This window comes from Priapulus caudatus, unplaced genomic scaffold (genome assembly GCF_000485595.1).
Source record: "Priapulus caudatus unplaced genomic scaffold, Priapulus_caudatus-5.0.1 Scaffold1956, whole genome shotgun sequence".
Classification (NCBI taxonomy): domain Eukaryota; kingdom Metazoa; phylum Priapulida; class Priapulimorpha; order Priapulimorphida; family Priapulidae; genus Priapulus; species Priapulus caudatus.
In genome coordinates, this window is record NW_014579017.1 from 22,856 (window position 1) to 38,449 (window position 15,594).

At 44.8% G+C, this 15,594-nt stretch overlaps 1 protein-coding gene across 1 annotated transcript in view; it reads right to left on the reverse strand.

Annotated features, from left to right (window-relative positions):
- LOC106817972 (G protein-coupled receptor kinase 1-like) overlaps positions 1–5,336 on the reverse strand; it is a gene marked incomplete in the record, with an annotated part of 26,949 nt that extends 21,613 nt beyond the window's left edge. Inside the window, 4 exon segments of the mRNA XM_014822675.1 lie at positions 1,815–1,866; positions 4,068–4,129; positions 4,829–4,903; positions 5,190–5,336. Coding sequence (XP_014678161.1) covers positions 1,815–1,866; positions 4,068–4,129; positions 4,829–4,903; positions 5,190–5,336 — 336 coding nt within the window.
- Positions 5,337–15,594: the final 10,258 nt, after the last annotated feature.

The window sequence follows — 15,594 nt, forward strand, 5'->3', positions numbered from 1 at the left end:
AGGAGTAACGGGGTAGCTGTAAAACTTATAGTAAAAAAGCGTAAGAAATTCTTACGCAAATCAGCTTGTGGCAGTGGTAGAATTGAGCCAGAGCGAGAGCGCCATCTGTCGTGGAGTTTGGCCAGTGGGTTGTGTAGAACCAGTGGGTTCGTTGTCATGACACCGTGACGTCACACTTCGGTACTCTCTCTCGCCGAGAGTTTTCAAAAAAATCAACTTTGGAGCACACTTCTGGCTCAATGAGAACATTTCGTGATGTTTTCATACTGCAAGTATGCTCGGTGTATGCATGTAGGCTTTTTGTTGCGAAGTTTTATCCAATTTAAGGATGCCTGTTCGACACGAGTTTGCACGTATGGGGAACCTGAAAAAGCTTGCGACGATAAAGACGACGCCTCCAACCATACACTAGATGACACGCACCACGAAATCTACGCGTCGATCATTGAGTCCGCGTAGACCGGAGCGACGTAACCTCCGTATTAAACACACCTCGGGGACCTGACATTTTAACAAGTAACACGAGAAATATACACGGAGGCGCGGACCGACGGACACGCACGAGCGCCCACGCAGGCTTTCATTTCTTATAGTAATGGGAGTGTCGTGTATAAGCACACTGTGAAAGGCCATGCGTGTATCGTATTGCATTCATCGATCTAGAAGGCCGGAGCATTTTAAAGCATTAAAAATGCATGTTATCGCCATTCGTATTAAAATATAACCGTAGATTTCCACACGCGTCTAGCTATACCTCGATGACGAACTGTCAACCGAAAGTTCTATAGTTATACAGTTATATGCTATATACATAAAAATAAAGTTGATCTCAGTTAGATCCAAAATAAGTTATACATACTTATTATCTTTATTTTTATGTGAACTATAGAGATCCGATGAAATTATTCAATCATATATGCGATATGGTTACGTGCTTCATTTTGGGTAACACGCGTGCAAACCATGTCGGTCATGATTCATTTATCAGTCTCATGTCCACGCTAAGAGCATCTTAGGTAATATGCTCTGAAAATCAATTGCGCGAGATGCTCACGGATAATATACAAGCGTCACGTTTAGATGCGCATACAGTGACACGGCCTGACACACATACGTGCGCGCACGCATTGTGTGTGTGTGTGTGTGTGTGTGTGTGTGTGTGTGTGTGTGTGTGTGTGTGTGTGTGTGTGTGTGTGTGTGTGGTGTGTGTGTGTGTGTGTGTGTCGCGCGCGCGCGCGCGCTACACACACACACACACACACAGGTATTGCTAATATGGTGATTGCTCAAACCAGACTGATGATACAGTTAGTGAGGGCTGGCTACACACTGCAACCAGGGGGTGGAGGAGCGTTTTATCTTGGAAAGTATGCAACCTTGTAATGAGCAATTAACAGTGTGCGTGCGTGCGTGCGTGCGTGTGTGCGTGTGTGGTTTTCTGAAACCAACTTCAACTTGAAACTAAATCAAAACAGGCATCGGCACTGGCTAGGTGGGCGTGTCAGACACCGGGAGAAAGATGCGTTCTAACGAAACCCTGTACTGCGTATGAGCCAGTAGACTTTCATATCTATGGCACAGCTGCTTCGAACCCCCCTCCGTCTCTGTGAGAGTGAGTAGACGTATGACCTGCAACAATTGCGTTCTAATGACCCCCCCCCACCACCTGCGTTAGACAGAGCTGACGTCACAGCTAATGCATCGGCTGCCTTTTCTTGAAATCCCGTGCTTGGCTAGCGAGCAATTTTTCTGCTATATATGCCCGAAACTTCATGAAATTTCATTCAATGCAGAATTAGAGGATTTGTACTTACTTGAATATTAAGCTCCAAGTTCTTCCACTGGCAATACCTTGTGTATTTGTCACTGTAACATATCAAGGTTAACTATCAAGGTTAGTATTAATAGGTGAAAATATAATCACTGTATGTCTGTGTGTGTACAAAATCCCTTACAAATTTTTTAATCTTACCACAGTAAGATATAATAAGGTCAGCAGTAAATAATACATTAGACTAGCAGTATAATTTACTCTTAAAGTCATTACGTCACCGTAAATAATAACAAGTGCTGCAGAGCGACAGGGCTCATCTGGTGTCTGGTGTTCTGCTGATAAATTCATTTGTGCATAGCAAGACGTCCTATACATACGTTCATTTCTAACCCAAAAAAACAACATTTCAAACTAGTGTAATAAAATTCCGATAGATGGCGGGCCGCTATCAAAGGCATCATTGCATCGATCAGGCAAAGCATTGCAGCAATGGCAGCTGTCAGTGTGACGACGGATTGCAAAAAGCAGGAGCAAATAATTACCATATTATTACTATACATAACGTGCGTTCTATGGTGTCAGGTAATAAGGTACATTAAACCCCTTGCGAGGCACATCTGGCTCATTAAAAAATAGCTCAATGGTTGATACAACCAAAGCAGCTCGTGCAAGATTACAATTTACAGCAATATACGATAGCAAATATCTGTAAACTAATTTCAGTACAAGGTAGGCCAGTGATTAGTGGACCGAATAAGCTCAAGAACGTACACACTTGCGTCTATATTGGTGCCAAAATTTGATGAGAAAATTAAGTCTGGGAAATCTGCAGCCTCACTCCTGGGTAATTATTTGAGTGCTAGTGACTGTATTCCAACTATTCATAATGTACACTACAGAATCTCATATATAAGTCATCTCATTATCTCCTAAGTAAGCGTTGTTCAAGTAAGAGCTATGTGTGGAATTTCACTGTAAAATGGGAGCTTTCCACAACCACAGGTACTCGCCAACACAGTTGAGAAACAAATCAATGTTTAACCCTCCTCTTGAGGGTCAAAAGGTTATCCGACACTTACTCTTCGCATGTCAGCAGAAAGTACATTTCATGGTACTTTCAATAAAACCATAAAAATGCTAGGTCACCGCTGAAACAAAAAAGTTTTTCAATCGCTCCGTCAGACCATGTCCTCAGAAAATGTCTAAAATCTACCCTGTACCCCCTTGACCTTTGACCTGTGACCTCCAATTTCGGCACAGTGATGGCTTTTCCTACCATGATGCTATACAACGACTATCACGAGCCTAGGTCGAGCCGTTTAGATTTGTGCCGCAATTCTGCATTTCCTCCCTATACCTTAAGTTAAGGAGGGAATGTTCCCCTTCTTTTACACCTCTTGACCTTTGACCTTTGACCCCCCAGCTTCGACATCCCAACTCGTTTTGACGATACCCCCAACGTCCCGAATATCGTGACCGTACGTCAAGCGGTTAAGATTTGTGCCCAACTGTTGACGGACGGACGCACGGACGGACGGCCGGACGGACGGACGCACGGACGATCATGCGATTCTACAAGCTGCATCTGACTACGTCAGATGAGCTAAAAAATAATAAAAATATTTCCACTTTTTCACAAAATATAAGTAATTCTGTTCACATTTTATGGTTAAATTGCTGCATTATACTTCCTATTTTACTATATTGTTCGATGTGAACATACACTCGTGACCCATACATAGCCCATAGCAAGCAATTAATGTTGAGAACATTAATTCAAATCGTCCAGGTTTTTTTGGATTTTTAACTAGTTGAGAAACAATCTTCTCATGTAAGAATTTGACGATTTGTTTAGTTGTTAGTTCTTACTTTTAATGTAAAAAATTGCTTCTTTTTTTTACAAATTTTACCATAGAAAATTCGTGACGTAGTCCCTTTAATAGCATGTTTGGATAGTTAATTCAACCTGAGTGTTAGTTCATAAATACGCAGCTATCTGTGGTAACTATGTTACGGCTTTCCTTCATGCACTATGCTGAGACGATCTAATAGTATCTACAGATACTAAACTATAATCAAAGTAAATCATCTATATGCTGTCTCTATGAGGAGTAAAATGATACAGGTAACATACTAACAACAATAACGTCTAATTATTTTACTCTTGTCGCTATGTATGATTGCTAAGTCCAAGACTCCTCAGGACCCCTCGACACACATGTGCAAATAAATACATCTTATTTCCTTCTGCGCCTGTACTGCCCCTACCCGACACACACACCCGAGTGCTTACCTTTCTAAAAATTTCTTAAAAATTCGTCCTGTCAATGAACTAAAGATTTCTTCGAGGTATGGCTGGAGAACAAAAAACACGAGTTAAGAAAAATCATTATCACAGAATCATCAAATGACAACGCTCAACACGGAGGTCATCAAAGGTCAACACGCACCAACGTACGCAAGCTAATATAACCCATTACTTACACCCAGCGTCCGCATTCGTTTTGCATCTGCTATACAAACTGCACGCGTGATTTCGCACGCGATTTTAAATTGCCAGCGCGGCGAGTATGTGAAGCCGTGTGACTGATCTGTAGGTCAGTACGTAGTGCTGGTAACCAGTATCGGTGGGTGCGGGGTAGGTAGCAAAGGCATCACTCACGCACGTGACACAAACTCACGATAACGATGCTGTGATCATAGGAGGAGGAGGAAGAGGAGGAGGAGGAGGAGGAGGAGGAGGAGGAAGAGGAGGCGAGGGAAAAGGCAGAGGTGAGAGAGAAGGAGGAGGGAGAAGGAGGAGCCAAGGGAGAAGGCGGAGGAGGAGGCAAGGGAGGAGGAGGCAAGGGTGAAGGAGGAGGCAAGGGAGAAGGAGGAGGCAAGGGAGAAGGAGGAGGCAAGGGAGAAGGTAGTGCGTATTGCTTTAATCACCTCCACTTCTCACGAGTTATATCTTCGCAGGCGATTATCTAGTCTGCAGGACGTGGCGACTCTCTACAGGGAGTGTGGTGATAGAGGGACGTGGCGCCCGTCTATCTGCAGCGCGGCTCTTACCTTAAAGAGATCTGAGGGAAACTGATTCTTCAGTAGAATCGTCTGTACATGTGAAACTGCCTCCTTGGAATATCCCTAGAGGAAGCAACGAGCACAGAACACTGCGTTATCAATAGGTGCCGCTCCACATGCAAGCGTATGCCGCTCCAGGTAATTATCATACAGTAACAGTAACACCCCGTGCTACGGTTATTCTCATTATTAGTCCGTACGTAATTTGTAAAGTACGAAATACTAAAATCGGGATACGAATCGTAATTTCATTTTAACAGAATCTTTTCAAAGCAATGAGTGGGATTTTTCTACCAAACCCTCACCCTTCCCCTTCCCTCTCCCTGCAAAGCGTACAGGCATCACTTACGTGAGCGTGGGCGAGCAGCTCTCTCATGACGTACTTATCGTAGATCTCCCTCGCCACCTTCCTTCTCTCCTCCGTCGTCTCCATCTTCTCAAACTTCTTTATCTGCCGGGCAGAGAGGTGGCAAATGATCAATATTTTGCGAAACATCGGGACTGTTTCTGCATCGCGATTCAAGTGCATGCATGCAAAATAACAAAGCATAATAAATAAATAAATAAATTATATTTATATATACATACAGTCATATGTACGAACATACACGTATATATGTATAGGTACATATATGATATCCCTCCCTATTATCTACTTCTGATATATATATTATGCATAACTTTATGTAATAACGCACTCACGCACGCACACACGTTGATAATTGACATGCGTGTGCGCATGATCGCAAATATCAAGCCATCCGGCATTCGCGAGGGCTGGCTATTCATGCTGGTCAAAATCTACAAGGAGAGAGAGAGAGAGAGAGAGATGCGAAATCAATGGGCAGCTATTAGCGCAGAAGAGATCAGCAGCCACATATACAGAGCGGCTCTACAGTCCCTATACAGAGCGGCTCTACGGTCCCTGTACAGAGCGGCTCTACAGTCCCTGTATACAGAGCGGCTCTACAGCCCCTATACAGAGCGGCTCTACAGTCCCTGTACAGAGCGGCTCTACAGCCCCTGTACAGAGCGGCTCTACAGCCCCTGTACAGAGCGGGCGGGTGTTCACAGCAGCTAGCAAAAAGCCGCGTGCAAGCGGCCGCTACACGTGGCGCGCCCCGGAAGCATTCGTGTGTAATTGGTAAGATGTTTTTGGTTTGGCTAGCGGGCTACAAGAGTGACCTAGATCTGGTGACATGGCCTTGGCCTGACTTTCAACCTGTGTCTATCCTCGGCTGATTTCTGTCTGCCGGAACTAGTTAGTATAGTAGTCACTGGCTTGCGTAACCGCTAAACACTGTCAATGCAGGGAGTTTGGCCTCCCTCTCCCTCTCCTTCCCCCTACCCCTACCTCTCCCCCCCCCTCTCTGGTGTCTCCTCTGCTCTGTCTCTGTCGGCGCTCCTCTCTCTCTCTCTCTCTCTCTCTCCTCTTCCTCTCCTCTCCTCATCCTCTCCCTCTCCTCTCCTCTCCTCTCCTCTCCTCTCCTCTCCTCTCCTCTCCTCTCCTCTCCTCTCCTCTCCTCTCCTCTCCTCTCCAGTCTCCTCTCCTCTCCTCCTCTCCTCGCCTCCCTCTCCTTCTCCTCTCCTCTTCCTCTCCTCTCCTTCCTCTCCTCTCCTTCCTCTCTCTCCTGCTCCTCTCCTCTCCTCTCTCTCTCCTCTCCCTCTCCCTCCTCTCCCTCCCCTCTCTCTCTCTCTCTCTCTCTCTCTCTCTCTCTCTCTCTCTCTCTCTCTCTCTCTCTCTCTCGCAATCTCTGTATGTGTGTGTATGTGTGTCTTTCTCTCTATATATATATCTGTATCTCTCTCTCTCCCTCTCTCTCTCTCGTCCGGTAAAAATGAGTATGTAACAGAAAACTAAACTTCGTTCAGCAGCTACCGCCGATACCGCTTCCGACAGCGACGTGACATGTCTGCCGCTTACTCTAGCCCGACTGTTTGACTTTACGTCCCTGTATCCACAACCGCCTTCTCCCGTGTAGCCGCGTCAAGGCATGCACGCACGCACGCGCTGCCTGAGCCTCTACACAGCAGCGCGGACGCACACACGCACGCACGCACGCACGCACGCACGCACACGCACGCACGCGCTGCCTGAGCCTCTATACAGCAGCACGCACGCACGCGCTGCCCGAGCACGCACGCACGCACGCACGCACGCACGCGCGCACGCGCTGCCGAGCCTCTACACAGCAGCGCGCGAGCACGCACGCGCTGCCCGAGCCTCTACACAGCAGTGCGCGCGCACGCACGCACGCACGCAAGCACACGCACGCACGCGCTGCCCGAGTCTCTACACAGCAGCGCGCGAGCACGCACGCGCGCNCCTAGCAACCATCGTCACAGCATCCACCTCCTAGCAACCATCATCACAGCATCCACCTCCTAGCAACCATCATCACAGCATCCACCTCCTAGCAACCACCATCACAGCATCCACCTCCTAGCAACCATCGTCACAGCATCCACCTCCTAGCAACCATCATCACAGCATCCACCTCCTAGCAACCATCGTCACAGCATCCACCTCCTAGCAACCATCGTCACAGCATCCACCTCCTAGTAACCATCGTCACAGCATCCACCTCCCAGCAACCATTGCCACAGCATCCCTCTCTTAGCAACTACGATCATATCCGCTTCATAAGCTACCATCGTCACAGTGGAGAACACGCCTGAATAATGTCAAAACCAACGTTTCGATCGTACCCTGAAAGATCAACATAGAACCGGAGCTTCAAAAATATTTCCGCTTATATTGCGAAGAACACTGCATCAACGCAACGTTTATTAAATATTTGTCAAGTCAATATACGCATTGCAGTTGCTGCTGTGCCTAACCAAAAGCATACATACGAACACGCGCATGTACACCTCCACGCACATACACACGCACGCACGCACGCACGCACGCACGCACGCACGCACGCACGCACGCACGCACACACACACACACACACACACACACACACACACACACACACACACACACACACACACNGCACCAACACCACCACCACCACAGCAGGCAGCAGCAGCAGCTAGCAGGCACCACCACCACCACCAACCAGCAGCACCCACCAGCAGCAGCAGTAGCAGTTTAGCAGTAAGGCAGTACAGTAGCAGCCAGGCAGCAGCGTCGGCAGCAGCAGGCAGCAGCAGCGGCAGCAGCAGCAGCGGCAGCTAGGCGGCAGGCGCGCGCAGCAGAGCCGGCCAGCGCGCAGCCGCGGCAGCAGCGGCAGCAGCGGCAGCAGCGTCGTCAACACGCGTTTTCTTCGCCGTTCACGCAACACGTAATGCAAATCATTCAGCCAAGCATCAGTAGTGTCTAGGGGGTGGGCGTATATGTATGTATGTATGACAGCCCCGCGGTGGGCACATCGATACCGCTATAATGTATCGCTGGCGATCGTTGATGGCGCTAGATAAGAAAACTCCAACAGTACGGCTGATGGTTTACAATCGTTAAATATCGGATCGGTTTAAACAAACACAATCACGCACCCGTGCACCGCGAGCTTCAGTGTTTGCAGAAATATCAAATGATAATTTTAGCAGCTGAGTTTCTCCTACATAACATCCTCTAACTGCACAGCCGGGACTGCTGTAGGCTCGCGTGCACATTGCTCTACACGAGCAGACGCTTTCGAAGTGTAAAAGACAGGATGGCGGCGGCAACAGCAGCAGCAGCGACATCAGCCACCGCAGTGGCAGTAGCAGAAGCACCACCATCATCATCAACACTGTCACCATCACCAGCAGCCAGGCAGCAGCAGCAGCCTAGCAAGCAGCAGCAGGCAGCAGTAGCAGCAGCATTAGCAGCAGAGCACTGTATTATTATATTATTACTATTATTATTATTATTATATTATTATTGTTGTCGTTGTTGTGTTGTGGTTGTTGTTGTTATTATTATTATTATTATTATTGTTATTATTATAATTATTAACTTCTACTGAGTTACAGCTTATCTCAACGCAATTCCGACGACGTTTGAAATCTGGTAATTTAACAGGAAATCGTGAATATTGATCAACCTGTAGAGACCGTACGTATGCGGGTCTTCGTTCCCTCCCACACACTACACACCTGTACACACCTGTACAAACTACACACCTGTACACACCTGTACAAACTACAGACCTGTACACAACTGTACAACTACCAGACCTGTACCATAACTACACACCTGTACACACCTGTACAAACTACGCACCTGTACACATCTGTACAAACTACACACCTGTACAAACTACACACCTGTACACAACTGTACAAACTACAGACCTGTACACAACTGTACAAACTACAGACCTGTACAAACTACACACCTGTACACACCTGTACAAACTACGCACCTGTACACATCTGTACAAACTGTACACAGCCTGATAGCACCAAAACTGTAGCGAACTTACAGACCTGTACGAAACTACACAACCTGTACAATACTACACACACGCTGTACAGCACCTTACAAACTACACACCTGTACAAACTAACACACCTGTACAAACTCCGCCCACTTGTTACACACCTGTACAAACTACACACCTGTACACACCTGTACAAACTACAACACACTGTACACAACTGTACAAACTAACGCACGCTGACAAACTACATACACTTGCTACACACCTGTACAAACTACCACCCTGTACGCTACACTGTACAACCTACACCTGTACACAACTCTACAAACTATACACACCTGTAACAAACTACGCCAACACTGTACACACGGCTGTACAAACTACGCACCTGGCTACAAACTACACCACCTGTGCAGCATCCTGTACAAACCTACACACCTGTACACACCTGCTGACACACCTGTACAAACTACACAAACCTGTACACACCTGTAGGGACGACCTGCTACAAACTACACACATGTAACACACCTGTATGTCTACATACAACAGCGCTCGTCGCATGAGCAAATATCTCTGCTCTCTATCGCTCTATAATACCCCTATCAAAATGCAATTAACTGCTCAGTCAGGAAATCGCATAGAATACCCATATAACTAGATAATGAGGCAGTTGTCGCCAACTACATGTATCCGCCCGTGATCTAAGCTATGAATGGAATATCTCTGTAAGGACGTAAGAAGGCAGGTAAAGTTTAAATAAGTCACAAAGACAAAGGTTTGTTATGACAACTGGTGTTGCGCTCAGATGTGCAAGTATTATGGAAATCTGGTTACCCCTAGGCATGGCCGAAGATGGAAATGTGAAGTCGCACGGTGAAGGTCAAACTAAGGTCAAGGGCAGTGGTGGTTTTGGTATATAGATGCGGCAGACCTTCTCGCGCAGGATGTGTAAGCATACAAGTTTGGTCGCGCCTAGAGTCAATTAGGGGCTGAGTTAGAGAGGCGGAAGGGAAATTATGATCAAGGTCAAGGCTAAAGGTGGAAATAAAGGTCGCAGTCGACCTGGTGGGGGCAGTTTTTTACGCCAGGATCTCGGATGTCTTCAAATTTGGCGCATGACAGGTGGCGTTATGGTAAGCGAAGACAAGCAATACGTTTTTGGTGTGCGTCGGAGTCGAATCGTTGCAGTGGTAACACCTTTTTGTGGAAATATTGTAGAACCGGTGTAACTTGTGCTGTTTTTACGCCGATTGTCATGGAAATTTGGTCACACAGGGCGCGGGACATATAACTGTCCTATATATATAATATATATGTATATATATATATTTGATGACAACATAAATTTAATATATTAAATTACCAATTTTTAATACAAATATTAAATTTAAATTTTTATTTTTAATTTTTAATTTAAATTTTAATAATAAATTTAAATATTAAATTTTAATAACAAATATAAATTTCATGACACATCGCGTAAAAGTCGCAGACAGTTAGCATGTTTTCTAGATATTTCGACAAAAAAATGTTGTTACCATGGGCAACGAATGACTCCGCGCTATACTCAAAAAACGAATTGACGTCTTCGCTTTACAAATAACGCACCTTCATGCGAAATTTGAAAGATGATCTGAGAAGAACTGCAGCGCCGTAGAGCGTTCACAAGGAAATCTCTGCGGCGGCGCCCAGCGCGGCGGCGGCCGGCGGCGCGAACGATGCGCAACACCCATGTTATCGCCCACGAAGCTTCGTTCGGGGGGATACAAATAAAAGGATATAATAATAGAACTAGAAACGCAGCAGTTTGTCGCCAACTATCATGTATCCGGCCCGTGATCTAAAGTTATGAATGGAATAATCTCGTTAAGGACGTCAAGACAGGTAAACGTTAAATAATCGTCACAAAGACAAGGTCTTGTTAGACAACTGGTGTGCCTCAATGTGCAACGTATATGGAATCTGGTTTACCCTAGAGGCGCGAAGAGGAAATGTAAGTCGACGGTGAACGTCAAAACAAGGTCAAGCGGCAGTGGTGGTTTTTGGTATGCACAGACCTTCTCCCATCAAGATGTGTAAGCATACCAAGTATTGGTCGCGCCTAGCCGGGTCAATTAGGGCTGAGTTTAGAGAGCGAAGCCAGTTAAATATGATGCGACAGGTCAAGGTAAAGGGAAATAAAGGTCGGCAGTGACGCTGGTGGGCCAGTTTTTACCGATCTCGGATGATCTTCAAATTTGGCCATGAAGGTGCGTTATGGAAAGCGAAGAGCGCAATCGTTTTTGTGTGGGCGGAGTCCATCGTTGCCATGGTAACAAATTTTTGTGGAAATTCTTGTAGAACCTGCTAACTTGTGCTTGTTGTTTAACCGATTGTCATGCGAATTTCGCACACAGGCCGATATACATGTCCTATTATATTATAATATACATATATACATATATTTACATACATATATACATATATGCATATATTATATATATTTGATGACATATCAATAAATTTAAATATTAAATTTAAATACAAATTTAATACAAATTATTAATATTTTTATTTTTTAAATTTTAATTTTAATTTTAATTTTAATATAAATTTTAATACAAATATAAATTTCATGACAATCGGGTAAAAAGTGCAGAAGTTACAGGTTCTAAAATATTTAGACAAAAAATGTTGTTACCATGGCAACGACGACCGCCCACACCAAAAACGATAGGCGTCTTCGCTTTACGATAACGCACCTTCATGCGAAATTTGAAGATGATCCGAGAAGAACTGCAGCCGGTAGAGCGTTCACAAGGAAATCTCTGCGGCGGCGGCGCGACGATGCCAAACCCATAGTATCCCCACGAACTTCGTTCGGGGGATACAATAAGAGGATTACCAGCACAGGTAACCGTAGATGATTTTCCCACTCACGTTTTACTACGCACAACGTGTACTACTACTGCGTCAGTACTGATCATCAGCAGACAATTACCCATGCTTACCCACGCCCCGAGCTGCTTACGGTCATTACACATACACTCGGATCAGTTTCAAGTTTAAAGGTTACGGTGTTCATGAGTACAGGGTGCAGTGTGAGTGAAGTTGGGAGTTATAGCATTTACAAAGTGTGCAGTAGGTGTTTGACAAGTGGTTTGAGGTGCATGCAGGTGTTAAGGTTGAGTGTGAGTGAGAGGCTGGTACCAGTAAATAGTGTAAATATAGTGAAGTGCTATTTATTATTATTTATTATTAATCATATCGTGATTAAATATTGCTTGTAGCATTAAAGGTTCTAGTATCGGGGACCATGCTATAGTAATACAATGTTAGGTATAAACGTAGGGGAATATTTGTGGGGTAGGAGTAAAAGGGATTAGGATGTTAACGGGAGAAGATGGTATGATGGTAAACGATGTTGTTTCAGTCAATTAATCTGGCTTGGTAAGGAGTTTGAGGTGTGGGTATTACAGATGACCGCGGTTTTGGTTTATGTGTGGACTGGCCACACATACATTAAAGGCATGGTCATGAGTGATATCAGTTAGGAGAGAGCTACTGTTGGGTTTTTATATAATTGTTGCAGAACCGCAACAATTATAATTTGGAACAATTGGAATTTTTGCAACTTTGCAATGACATGCAGAGAGAAGAGTGCATTAGAGGATCTTTCCGCGGCACAGATTTTGGCGGGACATAGATGGGCACATCTTTCGGCAGGACATCGATGCAGCAGTCAGCACAACATTTTGGCAAGGAGGAGAAAAAACTGCCTTAATCATCACTTCAGTGACTTCACTACTCCTGCGACGACTTCAGCGACGCATTACAGCTTCAGCGAGAATTCAACGGGCAAATTCAGCAGAGTCAACGACTGAGAATTTGTGAGAACAATATCTGTGAGCACGAAGATAAATGTGCTAGCAGATTATCAGCGCTGGGGAATTTTTGGCATAAACCATTGGAGATTATAGAAGAAAACTAAATGCCACAGCCCAATCACTCAATCATTGCATCAGCATCAGAAGCAGCAGCACAGAAGATCAACATCAAGACAGAAGATCAGCTGGAGGACATCGTAACATCGTAACATCGTCAAGGGATCAAGACTATGGTATTGTAGTGTTTAAAAAAAATGTTTTGTAAATTATTTCATTGTTATTTATATGCATTGTAATGTTTTTGTATTTCAGGATATTGTATTGTATTGTAGTGTATTTTTTTAGGATTTCAGGAAATTTGTCTTGTTTGAGCAGATGGTTTTACTTGGCAATTCGTGTCAAGTATTGAAATTATATAAGAGTGGTCAGTGAGATTTGTCGGTGGGCAGTGTAAGCCATAGGTATTGTACTATGCTAGGTATGGGGGAGGTAAATGTAACATGTGTTTTACAGATGTTTACATAAAGTAGTAAGTGTAGCTAGATTTGGCTGAAATTAGCCTGGGTTGGGTTAGGTGCAGTGTTTAGCATGTAGGTTATAAATGGTAGGTTGCGTGTGCGATGTAGCGTGTTTTAGGTTAGGCAGATTCTCGAGTCATTGTGAAATAGGGGTGCAGATCGAGTGTAGACAGTTGAGTTGCAGGGAGTTTTGAAAGGACGACTAAGTAGTTGTGTGTGATTGGTTAGGAAGAGTTTGGACTTGTTTGTGATTGGTGGAGAGTTTTGCATATAAATAGAAATTGGAAGAGCAGGAGGGAGTTGAGTGCTGGCATTCCATTAGCGTGAGACCTGTATCAGTTGTAAATAATATATTCTTTTGGTGAACACAAATTATATGCTTTGACTTTGATTATTTCTACTCCAAATTATTCATTCAAATCTTGGTGTAACTTCAACGCTACAATACCTTATTTAGGTATTATTAGCTCTTGCTACTACTGATATCAGATGACACATGCTGCTAAATGCTGCTGGAAGTTGCTACATGTGTCTTGATGCTTCTAGATGTTGCTACTTGTTGCCAAATGTTTTGAAATGCTGCTGGATGTTGCTACTTGTGGCCAAATGTTTTGAAATGATTCTATGTGTTGCTACATGTTGCCCAACGTTTTGAAATGATTCTAGATGTTGCTACATGGTGCACAACGTTTTGAAATGTTGTTAGGTGTTGCTATGTACTGTTACGTGGTCATAAATGCTGCGATACTCATCTTATCTATGCACACGCATCAATTTCCTATATTTATTATCCTTATTATATTATCCAATATTTTCCTACGCAAGCAAGACAACAGCCCCCCCCCCCCAGGTCCGATGACCGATCCTCCGCTAGGGGGCGTGCTATAGCAAATGCTCTGCCAGGGGGCAATGATGGAAAAGGAAGCAGGTAATTAGATAAACTCAGGCTTCACTCGAAAGATAGCGAGAGGAAAAAGTTAAACTTACCAGACCAGCAAGCCACTCCAGGGTTTACCCGCTAGTAGACTCTCTACTATTCTCGCTCTCTCTCTCTCTCTCTCTCTCTCTCTCTCTCTCTCTCTCTCTCTCTCTCTCTCTCTCTCTCTCTCTCGAGAGAGAGAGAGAGAGAGAGAGAGGAGAGAGAGGAAGAGAGAGAGAGAGGAGGAGAGAGAGAAGGAGAGAGAGAGGGAGGAAGAGAGAAGGAAGAGGAAGAGGAGAGAGAGAGAGAAGAGAGAGAGAGAGAGAGAGAGAGAGAGAGAGAGAGAGAGAGAGAGAGAGAGAGAGAGAGAGATGAGAGAGAGAGAGAGAGAGAGAGAGAGAGAAGGAANATGATCATTACTCACTCACGCGAGGCCCACGACTGCCTAGCCTCAGTTGCGCCTCCAGCACCCCACACATTGCTAAACCCCCACCACTTCATATTCAATACATTTACTAACCCCCACACTCTCTTCCTTATGCCCTTCCGCCTTATCATACATTACTAACCCAACACTCTCATATTCATTACATGCTAACCCCAACACTCTCACCCTATTCATACAATACTAACCCCACTCTCTTCATATTCATACATTACTAAACCGCCCAACACTCATATTTCATAACGGAACCCACTCTCTCATTTCTACATTGCTAACCCCCCACCCCTCATATTCATACTATTATACCCCCAACACATCTCATATCATAATTGTAACCCCACCCTCTCATATTCATACATTACTAACCCCACCCTCTCATATTCATACATTACTAACCCACCCTCCCTCGATATTCATACATAAAAAAAATCTACTAACCCCCACACTTCTCAGTACTTCATACATTGGCTAACCCCACCCTCTCATGATTCATACATTATACCCACCCTCTCAGTATTCATACATTACTAACCCCACCTCTGCATATGCATACATGTACTAACCCCACCCTCTCACTCTCATACATTACTAACCCCACCTCTCATATTCCATACATCCTCCACACAC